The sequence below is a fragment of the Excalfactoria chinensis genome, chromosome 16, assembly GCF_039878825.1.
Source record: "Excalfactoria chinensis isolate bCotChi1 chromosome 16, bCotChi1.hap2, whole genome shotgun sequence".
NCBI classification, from domain to species: Eukaryota; Metazoa; Chordata; class Aves; order Galliformes; family Phasianidae; genus Excalfactoria; species Excalfactoria chinensis.
Genome location: NC_092840.1, coordinates 1344078 through 1360663, shown reverse-complemented (window position 1 = coordinate 1360663; position 16586 = coordinate 1344078). Strand labels below are relative to the sequence as shown.

Genomic DNA, 16586 nt, shown 5'->3' with positions numbered 1-16586 from the left:
CGCTCCTGTAGTTGTTGTTGTAGCACAGTGGGACGATGGCTGGAAGGCGGGCAGCCTCGGGCACAGCCGGAGCAGAGATGCTGATCCTGGGGCTTGAAGCCCTTCGGCTGCTGGCAGAAGAGGCTGGATGTGGTGGGGGGGGGGGCAGGGTGGGGGCACTCACCCCTCCCATTCTAGCCGCTGGGATTTAGTTTAGTCTGAGTTTCAGCACAACCCAAAGACCCGAACAGGATCCCTGCAGGAGGGTTTTCCTCTGCACTCAGGTATTACGGGGTGCAGAACAACAAGGTAGGAGGTGGATCTTAAAGCACTTCGGCTCCCCTCCTCCTCCGGCAATGCCCGACCTGCCGCGTGCTGTGCTCACGTGTGAGAAACAAACACAGCGCGGAGCTGCACCCCAAGTAAAAGGCTTCCACTGTGTGTGCGCTGATGGCAGCTCTCGGATCCCGACCTGCTACAGGTTGGGTTGGGATGACAGGAGGGGGGGGTTGTGGTGCCGGTGCCCGCCCCCTCCCGGCTGTGCCGTCCCGGGTTGGTGCTGCAGGTGCCGAAGGGCCGCGCCGTGTTGGGCGGAGCGCTCCCCGCCCGCAGCGCTCCCGGCGGCGCCGTTCCCTGCGCGCACAGCGGCGGCGCGGCGGGGCGATGGGCTCCGCGCAGTCCGTGCCCCCCGAGATGCGGGCGCTGGCGGAGCGCACCGGCTGTGAGTAGTGCAGGGAGGGAATGAGGGGGGTACAGCGTGGGACGGCCGTGCCATACAGCCCCCCGGGGGTGGGGGGGTGTTGGTCGATTCCTTGTCCCGGTGGTTCCCCGCGGCTCAGAGCTGGTGGGAAGCACCGCCCACAAAACGTCCCGTGGGAAGGTCGGGCTCGGGGGGGACACAGCGCTGTGGGGGGCACAGAGGGACCCACCGGGCTGCCGCTTCTGCTCCCCATCCCCCCGCTGGGGACACCCGTAGGCGGGGGTCCGCCCCAACCCCCCTTCATTTCAGCACCGATGGATTCCTGCGCTCGATGCCCGCCGTGTGCGGCGCTGAGGGGGCTCCGAGCGCTGCTCCGTGCCGGGTTTGGGGAGCAGAAAAGGGGAGAACGTCTCTTGGCATCGCGCTGCGGGGAGACGCGGGGTGACCCACGAACATCCCGCGGGCGGTCACAGCTCCAGCCGCGCTGTGGCTGCGATTCCCACTGAGGACCATCAGGGTTTGGGTTTGCAACCGCCGCTACGGCAGCAGGCAGAGAACGTCCCGGGGATGGGATGCGGGTGGTTGGGGGTCACACCGGCACCGCAGAGGGACCCCACAGTCCCCAGTGCTGCCCGCGGGGAGCTGAGTGACGGCACAGGGGCTGCGGTGCCTTTGCGGGGCACTGTGAGAGCTCCGATCGATGCGGAGCCGGGTTCAGGGCTGGGAGACGTCAGTAACTAATGGAGCCGTTAATTAAACATCATAAAGGAGAGAGGGAGACGGAGCAGCAGTGAGCGCGGACCCGCTGCTGTGCTCGGCCCCGTCTCCCACGTGCGGCCGTGCTGTGGCGCTCCCGATGTGTCCCCGCGTGTCCCCTCACCTCTCGCTTTCCCCCGCAGTCACCTCGGAGCAGATCGAGCAGCTCCACCGGCGCTTCAAGCAGCTGAGCCACAACAGGAAGACCATCCGGTGCGGGCTGTCTGCCGGTGGGGTCGGGTTGCAGGGGAGGGAGGAGGGAGGCAGAACCGCTCCCTGAGCCCGAGTACCGGAGCATCGCACAGAGCTGCACAAAGCCCCGGGCAGCCCGGCCCCGCTGCTACACAGCGCTGCTCGCTGGCAGCTTCAACCGGGGGAAAGGAGGCGTAATATTGGGGCAAAAGCAATAAACCGATCCTTGTGATCACGTTGAAAGGACGGGCCGGGATTTCTGCCCACAGCGTTCCCTCCCACCTTCTCTGTGTTACTCTGTGCAGCAAAGAGGACTTCGACACCATCCCCGACCTCGAGTTCAACCCCATCAGGGCCCGAATTGTGCACGCCTTCTTCGACAAGCGGTACGTGCAGCCCCGAGTGGGGGAGCACACAATCACAGCACAGTTGGGCTAAAAGGGCCCTAACAGCCCCCAGCCCCAACCCCTGCCCTGGGGCTGGTCGCCCCCACCAGCTGAGGCTGCCCAGCGCCCATCCATGGCCATGAGCACCGCTGGGGATGGGATACCCACAGCTCTGTGCAGCCTGGGCCAGTGAGGGCTGCACAAAGGCTGGGCAGAGCTCTGGCCCTGAGAGCTGAGCCGGAGCCAGGCTGGGAATGAGGGAAATTGGAGCTGAGCTCCGGGGATCCGCTGGCGCCGCGCTCCGTGCTTGCTGTGCTCCGTGCTTGCTGTGCTCCGTGCTTGCTGTGCTCCGTGCTTGCTGCGGCCGAGCAGCCCTGGGGCTGCACTGTGGTGCCTGTGGGGCGGGCAGGTTGGGGTGCCGCAGCTGCCATCCCCAGCAGTTCTGCTGCCATCAGGAACCTGCGGAAGGCGCCGGCCGGGCTGGCAGAGGAGATCAACTTCGAGGACTTCCTGACCATCATGTCCTACTTCAGACCCATCGAGATGGACATGGACGAGGAGCGGCTGGAGAGCTTCCGCAAGGAGAAGCTCAAATGTGAGGCAGTGTGTGGGGCGGCGGGGCTCGGGGGGGGCACACACTGACCCCACATCCCGTTCTCATCCCTCCCAGTCCTCTTCCATATGTACGACGCTGACTACGACGGGATCATCACGCTGCAGGAGTACAAAAACGTAACGTATGGGGGCACTGGGGTCCTCCCCGCTGCCGCGCCGCCCACCGCAGCCCCCACTGCCCCGCAGGTGCTGGATGAGCTGATGTCTGGGAACCCCCACCTGGAGAAGGAGTCGCTGCGCGCCATCGCCGAGGGGGCCATGCTGGAGGCAGCCAGTGCGTGCATGGCCCGCACGGTGCGAGGCTGGTGTGGGGGTGGCGGGCAGGGCTGGAAGGGGCCACGGCTGCAGCTGTGACGGTTTGTCTCGCTGTGCGCAGGGCCCGGACGAGGTGTACGAGGGCATCACCTTCGAGGACTTCCTGAAGGTTGGTGCCTCGCTCCGCTCCCCGCCGCCCACCAGCACCCGGCCCCGCTCACCCCTTCCCTGCAGGTGTGGAAGGGGATCGACATCGAGACCAAAATGCACGTCCGCTTCCTCACCATGGAGGCCATCGCGCACTGCTACTGACCTGGGGCAGGATGGAGCCTTCCCAGCGCCGCAGTGCCGGCACAAGGCCGCGTTCCGCTCTTTAGAACCGTAAGAGGTATTTTACCTGTAATAAAAGGTATTTCTGTTTTTACTCTTTGCTGAGAAATGCTCCAGCCGCTGCCAGGTGCCTGATGGAGCAACTCCATGGTGCCACGGGAGGTTATGGGCACCGTCTGCCTGGAGGCAGAGGGACTCGGGGAAACAGGATCATGGGGCCACAAGGCCATGGGGGGACAGGGAATGGGGGACACGGGCATGGGAGCAAAGGGACACAAGGACTGAGGGATGCAGGAACAAAGGGTCACCGGGGACACAGCGATGTGGGGATCCGGGGAACCAGGAACGCAGGCTCCTGGCTGCATGCGGCTGCCGCCCCCACATGTTCCCACTGGAAACGGAGATAACACTCCACTTACAGCACTAATAACCGGGTGGCTCGAGGCACATCTCTGTCTCTAAGGCAGCCTGAGCCAGGAGGGAGGGAGGGGGAGAAAAGGCCAGTGGTTATTTTTAGAGAAGCTGGAAAAAAAAGTGCATGTTTTTGTCTTACAAACCCACTCCCCCCATGCCATGGAGCTGCCCCCCACCCAGCAGTGGGGCACAGCAGCAGTGGGGCCCAGTGAGCTTCCCAACCTCGGGGCTCAGATGTGGGCTCCTTTCCAGCAGGGATAGCACAGAGATACCGCAGCACCGCGCTGCTGCCCTGGCAGTAACTGTGTGCTGTCCTTCTCTGCCTGAGAACTGCAGCACAGCACTGCATTGCTGCAATGGTGAGGGGAAAAAAAACAACAAACTGCAGCCGCAGTTGCCCTCTCCAGGACGTTTTCTTGGAGCATCAGCACTTCCCTCTCAGAGCTGCAGCCAGCAGACTGCACTGCACGCCAGCCAGCCCTGCAGAGGATGCACACAGTCATGGCTGCATGAGCTGCACTGATGGGAGCCCACCAAAGTGGGACAGCAGCCCTTTGCAGCAACAAAAATGCAGCTCCCATCACAGTGCTCTCTGGCAGCCTGGGTGCCCTCATTTGCACTAGGAACGCTGGCTGAACACACACACAGTGCTGCTGCGGCACAGTCATCCTGAACCAACTGCAGTGATGGAGAAGCAGCCTGCAAGGACCACAACCCACCCTGAGGAGCTGGACCACGAGCCGAGGGGATGGGGAGTCCTTCTCCACTGGAGGGGACCCCACGTCCTCCAAAGACCACATGGGTTGGTCCCCAACAAGTTCATTTTCCAGCAGCACAGTGACTGCCGCAGCTGTCAGGGCACAGCACAGAGGGACGGAAGTGTCCTTGTCACCACAGTGCAGAAATAGGGGAAGTGGCTGCCCAGAAAAGGTCCTGACGTGCACTGGCATGAGGCAACTTATCTGCTGCTTGCAGAAGGAGACGGAGAAAGAACAAAGCTGCCCCGAGATAAGGAGAGTCAGCGTCCTAATGAGCCAAGGACATTGTGAGTGAGACAAGGCAGGGGGTGACAGCTCTGAGGTGAGCAGAACAATGTAGGACAGCAGCTCTGTGCTCAGCCACAGGGCTCAAGTGACCCAAGAACTTACTGCGCCCTAACAGCCATCACCTGTCGGACGGCTTTCATCCAACTTCAGCACGGATGCTTTTCTGCAACGTCAGCGCAGCCAGCAATGCACTCCAGCCAGCTGGTCCCTCTGCTTCACTAAAGCAATGCAAGGCTCTGCAGCAAGGACAGTCAGCAGCCCAAGTCCCTGCCAGCTGAGGACAGCCTCTGGTGCTGGTAGGGTAAGACCCTCATGGTTAACATGAGACGTGATGGGCTGCGGTTTCAGTGCACAGGGACCCATTCACCCCAACAGACTTGGGAACAAAGGCCACAAGCCACACACGTATACATACAGAGTCAGAAAACATTTAATCTACAATTGTAGAGAATTAAAAAAATAATTCATTTTAAAACCATTTTGATGCGTGTGACTTGCTGTGGGTTTCCAGTCAGCCAGGCTGGACCGGGCCAACTCTCGCTTCCCCATCAGCCTCCCCTCTCCCAAATCCCATCATCTTCAGTGCTCATGCCTGCTTCCAGACACGTCCTGATGCACTCAGAGAACAGCGAGCAGCCCATTATAAGACGAGCAGTGTCAGATCCATGGGCTCAGCAGGGTCTTTTCTCCGAATCCCACTTTCCTCCCTGCAGGGTGAGGCACCTGCAGGCCGTGCCCTCCCTGCTGCTCTCCCCCATCTCAGCACTTTGTCACTGGGGTTCCCACTTCCCAAGCAGCCCAGACCCTCTGCCAAGATGGGATTTGCAGCGTTCCTCCCACAGGCAGCAGGACAGAATGCTTCTGTTCAATCGAAGCACACGGTTCACCCTCATCCTTCAGCTCTGTTCCTCCACAGAGGATCTCTGGATCTATGATGTGTTCTAGCACTAAGCTGGAGGGCAGCCCTGCACTGCTGTGGCTCACAGCCCCGTGTTTTCAGCTGAAGCTCAGCACTCCCCATACACCTGCAGCCAACAAGTCCTGCTGGTGCTCTGCCACTCTGAATTGCCCTTTTGCCTTCGGCCTCTCATGTGGCAGAGTGCTGAGGCAGCTGAGTTACCTAGATGTGATCATACGGCACCGCAAGGCCGATGTTGTAGTTGTAACCCATCACCTCATCGTAGGAAGAACGGCAGATGGGGAGGACGCTCTCTACAGCCAGCTGGTCCACAGAGAACTCGTAGGCATAAATGATTCCTCGATGCCTGCACAAAACACACCCAAGACAGCAGAGCATTATAACTTAGCTGTGCATTTCAGCAGGTATAACTGTCAGAGACTGCCTGAAAAGTCCAACATTCAGTGCTTCAGAGGACAAACATTGGAGCTCATTCGTTCTGCACTGGGGCTGGTTGTGCAGATGGAGGAGGAGAAGATTCCCTCCTGCCTCCCCCCAGGGACCCCAGCAACACGCACTGCCTTGCTTTACAGGCAGGTTCAGAGATGTAGCTGTCATCTGCTGGAACACTGCTCGCCCATTGGAGTGGGGGAAGGTAAGCACACCACAGCTTGACAGTTCCATTAGACACACTAACATCCATAAATACCCAAATCGGGAGCTTAAATACCAGCAGATTTTCTTCAGGAGGAGACATCATCACTAATACTTAAAGTAAGGGAAAGGCTGCATTCTCTGTCTTGCTTCAGAGGCCTTTATGTTCACCGCCTTAAACAAGAAATGCTGTTTTTCTGTGCTCAGAAGTGAACAGCCAAAATTCAACAACAGTTTTGAAAAGGCTTCTCTATGTTTTTTTTGTCAAACACACTTTGCCTCTATTTGTGCTCCGGATGATGACTCAAGTGCTTATGGAGCCATTTTTAAAGGCAGCGTAATGCTGTGCTGCAGATCCCGCCCTGCAGAGCCACACTCACCTGCGGTGTGCAGTGAGGTCGTCGTCCATGATGCTGGCACCGCGGGGAGTTTTCTCATCAGGGATGTTGGCAGTGATGAGGCTATGGGAATTAAACCACACGTAGCGCACTGGATGCCTGAAAAATAAACCCCAAGTGCAGCATTAGATAAGAACAACTCCAGCTCCAGTTCAGTGCACCCCCTCCAGCCAGAGGCTGTGAGCTGCACCTTTGGCTCCTCTCTGTCCGGCTGAGCTGGATGAATGCAGCCTTTATCACCACCTAGCGGACTGTTAGTGGAATACACGTGGTGCCAGAGCACCATCTGAACTCGGCAGCTGTGCTGCAGTAAGGCCTGAGGCAGCACGTCCCAGGGAGGATCGCGGTGCTTCCAAAGAGAGCAGTGCAGCCAGGGCCCCCACTGCCCTGTGCAAAGCGAGGAGGCTGATGCAGAGATGCACTGCGTGGCAGAGGGCTGGGTTTTCCTTCCACTCAGCTGGTGAATCACCCAACCCTGAACCAAGGAGCACTAAGAGCAGGTAAAGATTGCTCATCTCCATGACCCTAACCTTTCTCCTCTTCCCTACTTCTGCCCCTGCCTTCCATTCACAGCACGGGTTACAGACATGGATAATAACTTCAGCATCTCGTCTACAAAAGCCTTTTTGATTGAAGCGTTCCTTTCCAAGTCCTATATAGATTAAACAGTATTTAAACATCTAACCTCATGGTTTCACTTTGACTACATCTCCCCCTCCACCTCAGAGCTCAGCAGATCTGCACTGCCTGCCCTCCTTCTTGGCACACTCATTAGTGCTGCTCCAGAGGATAATCAATGCAATATTGTCCTTAATGCACCAACTGCATCACATCGGGCTTTATCATTCACAGGGTCAAAAGAGAAGGAGATAGCTGCTATTAATTAATGACAACTCCCACTTGAACGTCTCTGACTGTAAAAACCTCATATCACCTCAGTAGGGGAGAAGCATTAATAAAAAAACCCCATCAGCATGTATTTGGGATGTATTTGGGATGTATCTGTTCATTTTACTGAGAACAGGGCATCAAGTGGAACAGGTTGCCCAAGGAGGCTGTGGATGCCCCATCCCTGCAGGCATTCAAGGCCAGGCTGGATGTGGCTCTGGGCAGCCTGGGCTGCTGGTTGGCGACCCTGCACATAACAGGGGGTTGGAACTGCATGGTCACTGTGGTCCTTTTCAACGCAGGCCATTCTATGACTCTATGATCTGGGCTTACTTGTGGCTAAATCCTTCAGGTCTCTATTCAGACAAAGCAAACTCCCCGGGAATTTTGCCACAAACAAAAAATGGTAATTTGGCTAATAGAAGCCACTAATAGCCTTCTGTCAGCTCCAGGATCCTGATCTCAGCTGGTACTTTAAGCTCCTTCAGCACTGCACATTTTGTGCTTTCAGTACAAACTGTTACTTTCCTATCAGTGGCTGCGTGTTTAAATACCAATCTGGCTTTGCTTGTTGCTGCTAAGGGAAACATGGAGGAGCACAACAGAAGCAAGGGTACTGCAGGAGGTGTGTCAAATAAAGAGAAGCCATCACAGTGGGGACAACATCCAGCAGCACAGCACTTGAAGCCCAAGGTTTGGTAATGTCAGAACTGATGGATGGGTGGGGAGAAGATGCTAACTGAACTCCACAGGAAAGCCAGGGATAGTGTCCATGCGCCCTTGCCATGAGCAAAGCACTTTGGAAGGAGTGAAGCTAAGGGTGCACAGGAGCACACACACGGTTACCTGGCGTGCATCTCCCAGAGCTTGGTGCCCATCCGCTGGTCCCACACACACACCAACCCATCTTCTCCCCCACTGACGATCTTCCAGTCGTCCATCTGCACTGCAGACACCCCCAGCCGGTGGGCATAGAGGGAGCAAAGCGCTGTGCTCCTGCGGAGGTCGTACACTCTGACCCTGAGGGAGAGCAAAGCAAGAATGGAGATGATAAGAATGGAGATGAAAGCAGCTGTGGCTCCCGAGAGCACACACACATTCCAGGTTGTGACAGTACATCCGGAACAGTGACGCTGTGGTGGCTCTGAGGACTAAATGTGTAGCAGTCCAAGAGGAAAATGAAGGGGAGCACAGATTTCTATGCTAGAATGGTTACTGAGTACACCAATACTGAAACAAAGCTATCCACAAGTAACAGCAACCAGTACCTCTTCTCAAAAGGTTTATATGTATGTATGTGTATGTATATAAACAGTCTCTCTATATAGTTCCTGAAAGCTGTGATTCTCAAAAAGTACTCAGTGAATGGTTTGAAGAGGGGCTACGTTTAATGGAGAGCGTTAGAAAAAGAGGAGAGGACCTCAAGTCGTGCAACAGGTCTATAAAAACAGTTAAGAACAGTTAAAGCTAATGGTGTTATTTTTTACATCTAGTACATACCACAAAGGAGGATGTTTTCTGATCCTTACGTGCCAAGATTAAGATAGAGCAAAAGAGATAAAATGCAGTGAGTGAAAACAGAAGTAAGGGGAAATACTGATCTCAGCTGAAAAGCAGCCAGAGAAAGTTCCTCCCAGCTGAAGGCTATCAAGAATGAAGCCATCAGGTATACATTAATTCAAAAAACAGCCAAAAAACACTTGTTCCAACACATTAGCTGTATTCTGTTCCATCCTCTTGCCATGATCTTAATAGTTTTGCAAGTCTTTCCCTTTCCTTTCTCAAATGGAGATTGCATCATAGGATTTTACAAATAACGCATTTCAGCAACTGAAATGAAAGGCTGCAGTACAATCCAAAACTCCAACAGAGCAACATCCATCTGACATGCAGAGAAACACGCTGGAACAGAGCGAGGAGCACGCTTTGTGTGGCTCTGCACTCACCCCCAGGAAAATCTCCCCCCCCCCCCCCCCCCAAACAGTTGCTGATGGTGGAAAGGACTTCTTGCTTTCCCCAGCTCCAGCAGAGAGAACCTTTGGCTACACATAAGAGCTGTGCTTTGGGTAAGGATGGGGTATTTTGGAAGTGCTCACACTCAGCATTCTCCCTGCCTTGCTGCACGTGTTCTGTGTGACAATCAAAGCTTCTTCTGTTTGGTAAGCACAGTTGGAAACCATGATGTGTCCTGGCTATTTCATTAGCAAGGGCCCAGGTTTTAGGCAGGTGTCCATTCTGGCACACCCTTGTAAGAATTAGAGGGACAGGAGTTGCTTAGATGTGCTTCTAAAAAAAAAAAAAGAAAAGCATTTTGCAAATCTAATGTGATGGTCTAATGTGCTCTAATGCAGACCTGGCACTGCCCTCCATCTCCTGCCTCAACAGCTGGGCTCAGTGGGAGCACATCGGACTCATCCCAGTTGAAGGGAGCTGTAAGGAAGGTGCTCTTGTGAAAGGCTGTGACTCTCCTGTTGCAATGCTTGAGCAGTAGTTGCCTTTGGGAGAAGACAGAATACATGTTTGGTAGCATACATTGGGCTTGCCATGCTTACTTTCCCCATGCTACTCACTGTCTTAGGAAACAAGGCTGCAGTGCATTAGCAAACACTCCCCGTTCTCAGAGCTTGCACTGGTGTGAAGCACAGCTATGCAATCAAATCATTCAGCAGTGCTTCAGGAGAAGCATTTTCCAAGTGCTGTGTTTAATTCCAGCAAGACATTTTCCCAGAGGTGGGGTGGCAAGGCCCTACTGAGGGGCTCACTCTGTAACAGGGCCAGGGAGGTCCTCCCAGCCCCAGCTCACCTGTGGATGCCCAACACCTATTAGCACATTTCAGGCTACACCCTGTGAATTACTGACCTTTGAGATACACGTGGTCCTGTCTCCTGGATGCCAAACTTATTTGCTGAGCTATTGATTCCTCACGTCTTGTTGGTTTAGTGATGGCCAACCCCTGAACTCAGCCAGTGCTTGAGCTAAATACAGCTGAAAAGCTTTCTTCGGGGGAAAAGGGCGAGACATTTACTCTGGTATAAAGGGAGTACATTTTAATCTCACTTAGGGGCTATTAACTTTATCTGCTCTCTCATCACTGTGGGAAAGATTAAAATTGCAGGTAGTTTTACCAGGGTGCTTTGGAAAATCAATTATATGCTTTTAGAGAAGGAAAGAAGAAAAAAAAAGCAAACTCCCAAGGATTCAATTACACATGTCAAACTTCAGATATTTCCTTTCCCCCTTTGCTGAAGAAGTGTGAGGTTTGTTTCCGCTGCCTATTCACTGAGAAGGAAGGGGGGAAAAAAAAAATGCTGGTTGACAAAATAATCATTTTTGCAAGCTGCTGTGCTGGCGGGATGGAGGCCTGGGATTTGGCAGAGGGAAGCACCCGCCTTACAAGCTGATACCCACCGCCACACCAGACCACCACCTGCAGCCTGGTGCCCAGCGCGGAAAGGAGGAGGGAAGGAACCAGGAGCCATTAGAGACTGGCTCGTCGCCATCCCACATCTCCTTTGGTGCACTGGATCAGACCCCGCACGTAACTAGCCAAAAAAGAAAACCTAAAAATTGGACTCAAAGGGTCTTTTTAAGCACTTTAATCCTTTCGCGCTGACTGTTCCCAGAGCGTCCATTCCTGGCACCAGATATTGTGCAGGGAAAATCCTACTCCCCAAGCCAAGGAGTTAAAGAGAAAGCTGCTAATCAGCTAAATAGAAGTTGGAATCTGTTCATATGAAAGTCTCTCCTTTTTTTTCTGTCACCTGAGGGACATCACAGTGTTCCGAAATACACTCTTGACATCATTTGGCAGACGGACTCATCTCATCCTACATGATTCATCCCTTAGGTTATTTTTTTAATATCAGAAAGTGAGCTTTTAAATGCCAAACTAATTTTGCGGGTGGTGGCGGGGAAGTGGAAGATATTCCAAGTGGTCTCGCTGGGCTGTACACCAACTGTGTCCACCAAATGGCTTAAAAAGAAAGTCTTCCCATGGAGCTTTCTGAAACAAAGCAAACTGGCAGCCACGTCCAACTATTACCTAATATTTTGTTCCTGAAGTTCACGCTGGCCGCGTTAGAAACATTAGAGGAGAAACAAATTCTAGCAGGTCCAGATGTAGGACAGCAGGACAGAAAGTAAGCTAACTGGAAAAGGGTTACAACTCTTGGTAGCACCTACCTTCTGTCTTTATTGCCTGTAACGAGCATGTTTGGAGGACTGTCCTGGAGGTTGACGCATGTAAAGTCACCCATGGAGTTGCCCAGCTTCTTTAGACACTGACTTGTTTCCAGGTTGTAAAGAAGAACCTGGCAGAAACAGAACAAACATTGGCTAAATGCAGCGTGAGCACAACTACCTTTTGCCGCAGTGGGAAGCAGCGCAGAGTTACCACCATAAGAGATGCTTTGCAGGACTCATCTCTCACGTTCTGTCAGCAGCCAACATACAGGCACTCCCTGTCAAGGAAAGAAACGCACATTCAAAAAGGAAAAAAAAGAAACTAAAAGTTTCACAATGGAACCCACCGCACAGCCGGGGCGAGGGGGGTTCTTGGCAATCCATGTAAGATAGGCAGAGGTCTCAGGCAGTCCATAAAGCCACAGGTCAATTTTTCCATGTTTACACGGGTAAAGAAATTACATGACTTGCTTTTCAACTCGCATATTTGAAAGAATAGCAAAAGGAAACAGAGTCAGCACTTGGAAGGTTTAGACAGATGGACTGTGCGGAAAGATTCCATCAAACAGAGCAAAAACTGAAGAGCAGAAGTGCACTGACTCAGTGCTGACAGGCCCTGCAATTGGCTTTTTGTGGATGAAGAGAAATAGTGCATCTGAAATGGCAGCTCAGATGGGAAAAAAATAACAACAGCTCTGATTTTAGGCTACATCCAGGATGACGCCACTGAGGCCTGGAAGAGAGGTACAAGTCATTTCCCTTCTGCTCATCCTCCTCTGTGCTGCACAGCAATCAGTTTAATTATGTTCACCATCTCTTCTGTGGGGCCAGATGAGGATTATCTGTTTGGGCCTTTCCATGAAAGGAAGTATTTTTAGATCCAGCAAAACATACTGGGCAAAGTCCAGCGAAGCTTACAGAAGTTCTCAGTGCCCTCAGAAAATGACTGCATTTCATGGTGATGTTCCTTCAATTAACTCATTCAATAAACATAATCATCTATGACCGTGGAAAGAGAAACAGCACTTCAAATATCAGAAAAACAACCAAACCCTTATGGTTTCCATGGCAATACCAGTGTGGCTGCCTCAGTGCCATGTGAACATTCTCACCTTGTACTTTTCTGATTACATCCTCGCGCAGTTTAAGAAATATTCCACTGTCAGTGCATATTATTCCAACGTTCAGCAGAGCAGTGATGTGATGCTCTCTGCCCTTCTACTCCCTCACTGTGCATTTTTACGATACACCTGAAAGGCTGAATTAAGGGAGCAGGAGATCATTCTGTGATGGATGTCTCCAAACCTCTAGTAATACTGCAGAGATGTTGCAGGTTTCCTCCTGCCCCCATTTCTTCCAGTTAAAAGAAATGCAAAGTTTTATCCATAGATATTATCAAGTTCCCTACTAGAATGAAGACATCACATTCAACACACCCAGTTACTTATATTTATCATCTCCTAACCAGTTCCCTCTCCCATCTGCCTACAGTACAGTGCTGTACAAGCTGCTTGCCACAAATACCATTTGTGGCATGTGTTTTTTCATCCCTAAGACCAAAACAAGAAACACAAACCAAAGCAATTTCACCGTATCTCTGTACAGTAAGAGAATCTGCCTTTGCAGGGAGACTTGGGGCATGAAAGCTGCTAAAAATAATGTCAACTTCCATTCCAATGAAGTAGCTGCTACAAACAGTGCTTGTCATCAAGATCAAAAAACAACCGGCACAGAACAGCTCCCAGCACCTCCCTAACCAAAGTCAGGATGAATAACGTACTGGCAAAAGCACTTTGCAGAATTCTCAGTGCAAAGGAAATTAACAGCTCTGCCTTGCAACCCAATTTCTCTTTGTGAGGTTTTGCTCAAAAAAATACAAGGTCAACACAATACTGAACGACAGACGATGGGGTCAACAGCAACACACTGCAGCTCCCAGTGTGTGCCTTGCAAGCAGCCCCTGCCAGCTCTGGAGAGGACTAAAGGCTGCTTTCTCCAACGTCCCCTGGGAATACTACTTAACACGAACATCCATAACCTATTAATTTACCTAAACGACCAGCACTTCTGTCTATCCTATCAACATCCGATACACACTTGAACAGTGATGACCATGGCAGACCATAAAGAACTGCTTGCACGCAGCATTTGAAGTTTTGCTGTTTAAAATCTGAGCAAATGTTCCACCCTTTCCTGCTTGCAGTCCCAGTTTTAGACCTGTGATACTCTCCTACGTGCAGCCCCAAATGAAAAATGACTGCTTTCTCCTCACATAACATGCTGCTGCCCACCGCTTCCAAAATGTTTCATCTGTAAGAATCTATAGAAATAATGTTTCAGATCCATCGAGTTGCTATGAAAGCTCTTGTTTTCTGCTTCCTCCATTCCTTCTCCTCTCATGTCAGTCCCCAGTCTTCGAAAGATTGTTGCTTACAAATGTATATAATGCAGATGTGCATTTCTAGCCAACCAGACCAACCACTTGGTAGGAAGGTGCTTTCTGTGATTTCCACCCACCTTCCTATTGACCTTCTTGGTGTGCAAAATGGGCTTCAAAACCTTGCCCTGACAAACTGGTAGGTAAAGAAACAAAAGGAGCACTGAATGCGTTCTGAGGTCTGAATAACTTCTTGAACACAGAGGTTTAAAAGCGTACTGATAACAATTCTGAAGATGCTAGAACACCTCTGATGAGCTCCTCTCCAGTATCCCACGGCAACGAGGATTTTCTTTACAAAGGCCAAGGAGAAAGAATGAAATACCTGGTCAATAGGGACTTGAAATAAGGGCCTGTATGTTAAAGGGCAGATAAAGCATAAGATCTTTAGGAGGTTTATAATCCTATAATGCACACTGCAAAGGGATTACCCTTTCAAAGACATTTATAATCCTATAATGGCCACCCAAGACCAGTGACCTAATAGTCACAGACCTGAAGGTAAGCGAAACAAGAGCACTTGGGTGTGAAATGAAGTACCCTGGGATAGCATGCTAACGAGCATCCCTGCCCTCATGGGACTTCTGGGGCACAGGGGAGGAAAAGCATTAAATACTCTGTGCAGATGTATCAGGATCTAATGCACAAAATAAAAAGCGTTACCTATTAACATTGTTCAAATGAAAAAGTCTTAAGTTATTGGATGAGAGCCAAGCAATCTCCCAGAATGCTTAATAATTCAACAAGCCAGAAATAGCTAGAGTACCTTTACCATTATGTTTAGTTAAAGACCACAGAGATTAGAAAACACATTATCCATCTCAGAGGCGATTCTTTCCATGTTACAAGTCCCTTAACAACCTTTACCATCTCTCCCTCTCTCTCTCTCTTTTAATAAGGCTGAGCAAATGGGACTTCATTTTATCCTATTGCCACAGACTGGTGGTATTAATTATTCATGCTCATACTCTCTTTTGTTAAGGCAGTGCATTAGACTAATTTCCCTCCTTACTGCCCAAGTTGGGCAACTCTCAACCTGTGGCCACCGTCCTCGGATGGACCGACTGAGCAACTGGCAAACTGATGGGCAGAGGAAGAAAGGAAAAGCTTGCTGCACTCCAGGAACTGCACATCGGTGGGTATGAGGAGTTCTCTTTAAATGCTGTCCAAGAACTGAAGAAAGAAGGCTACATTAATTCACAAAGTCCCTGCAGCCAGGATAGCTAAGCCGTGAGCTTCATTACATCTTGCAGCTAAGTGAGGTCAAGCATACTCTGTGCACTCTGGTTGAGGTACTTCCAAGAAAAACCAAGGAACTGAAGGAAATGCTGCTGATGGAACTCTTCCATGCATGTCCCAGCAGGTGTTTTGGGATCATGTGTTGTTGGAGATGTCTTTTTTGGATGGAACACTAAAACAACAAATCCCTGAGCACTTGTTATCAAAGAGCCTGTGGTATTTTCAGCAAGAGCAGGGCTGTTCAGCCCACTGTCCTGGCTGCAGGCCAGCAGAAAGCAGCTTTGTGCAACTGTGTGCTTCCTCTGTAACCACACTTCTGCTTCTTGTCCTGAGCCACTGCAGCTCTGGGCTGGTAAACGTGCTGCCTCTTGGAATGGGGGGAAGAACTCTTCATATATAGTATATTTAATTCTTATTTTGATGAAGCATTAGATAGGAAAAAGCACGTTGTAAGACCGTGCTCCCAAAGCCTACACCTTTGCCATTACTCGGTAACATAGGATCCCTTCAAGATCTGCTGTCTCAGTAACCGCCTGGATGGAGGTTCCTAACTGTGACTACAGAGAGCAGCAAGCAGAGGATCAGAACGAAAACCCAAACACTGTCTACATTTGTTTTAGGATTTTGTTTTGCCTCCTTTCCTCCTGCCCATCCCTGTGCCAACCCGAGGGAACACTGCCTGAATACACACAATTATTACTAACAAGAGATGGGGATGTGACATTTCAAGTCCACAGCGGATAAGAAGGGATCTGGCTTTTGCTCAGGTTAAAACCATTCAATGCAGGGGATATGTACAGAAGTGATAGGGCTATTTCATTTGCATTGGTGAAAAAAAATCATCAAATTAAGTACAGCGCATGGCTGCAAGTTGGAGTTCTGTTTCTAAAGGGATGCAGAAGAAAGCCTCAGAGGTGCAGTTTTCCTACTGCAAACGTATTGCATCACCTACAAATACAGCACGTAACACCACAACAGCAACAACAAAACCTGCCTGCTAACAAATGCAAGGTCAGCATGTTGGTGCTTGCACACAGAGATAAGTGCGCTGGCTCCATAAATTTAAAGATGAGCTAAGATTTAAAAGGAGCAGATGAGGGAGACAGACAGACAAGCAGAGAGAAAGAAAACGAGTAAATCATACACAAAACAGCCAGTAAGAAAAAAATAAATAAATTAAAAAAGCAGTTAATATACATGAATAATGGATGTTTGA

The 16586-nt window shown here is 51.2% G+C and overlaps 2 protein-coding genes across 7 annotated transcripts in view; one reads left to right on the top strand and one right to left on the bottom strand.

Moving 5' to 3' along the window:
* The first annotated feature begins 545 nt into the window (after positions 1 to 545).
* Positions 546 to 3307, top strand: TESC (tescalcin). 4 transcript variants are annotated; one of them, XM_072350741.1, is made up of 8 exons: positions 546 to 700; positions 1579 to 1648; positions 1933 to 2013; positions 2469 to 2608; positions 2684 to 2745; positions 2815 to 2902; positions 3005 to 3052; positions 3118 to 3307. In XM_072350741.1, exons 1-8 carry the CDS (start codon positions 643 to 645, stop codon positions 3258 to 3260), a joined length of 690 nt encoding a protein of 229 aa, XP_072206842.1. In that variant the 5' UTR covers positions 546 to 642; the 3' UTR covers positions 3261 to 3307. The 4 variants fall into 4 exon arrangements, with proteins under 4 accessions (XP_072206842.1, XP_072206843.1, XP_072206840.1 ...); XM_072350742.1 differs by having other exon boundaries at positions 2815 to 2922; XM_072350739.1 differs by having other exon boundaries at positions 2815 to 2922; positions 3005 to 3307.
* Positions 3308 to 5085: 1778 nt separating this feature from the next.
* FBXW8 (F-box and WD repeat domain containing 8) overlaps positions 5086 to 16586 on the bottom strand; it is a 47356-nt gene continuing 35855 nt past the window's right edge. For all 3 annotated transcript variants that reach the window (XM_072350734.1, XM_072350736.1, XM_072350735.1), the window contains 4 exons: positions 11695 to 11822; positions 8358 to 8531; positions 6606 to 6722; positions 5086 to 5938 (listed from right to left, as the gene is read on the bottom strand). In XM_072350734.1, coding sequence (XP_072206835.1) covers positions 5794 to 5938; positions 6606 to 6722; positions 8358 to 8531; positions 11695 to 11822 — 564 coding nt within the window. In that variant the 3' untranslated portion in view covers positions 5086 to 5793. The remainder of the gene's footprint in view (positions 5939 to 6605; positions 6723 to 8357; positions 8532 to 11694; positions 11823 to 16586) is intronic.

What these genes read in the sequence shown, in the direction of transcription:
- TESC (XM_072350739.1), top strand. Translation starts at nt 643, where the DNA reads ATGGGCTCCGCGCAGTCCGTGCCCCCCGAGATGCGGGCGCTGGCGGAG. An exon ending in CCGCAAGGAGAAGCTCAAAT is followed by an intron (nt 2,609 to 2,683) that starts GTGAGGCAGTGT and finishes CATCCCTCCCAG; the next exon opens with TCCTCTTCCATATGTACGAC. An exon ending in CGCTGCAGGAGTACAAAAAC is followed by an intron (nt 2,746 to 2,814) that starts GTAACGTATGGG and finishes ACTGCCCCGCAG; the next exon opens with GTGCTGGATGAGCTGATGTC.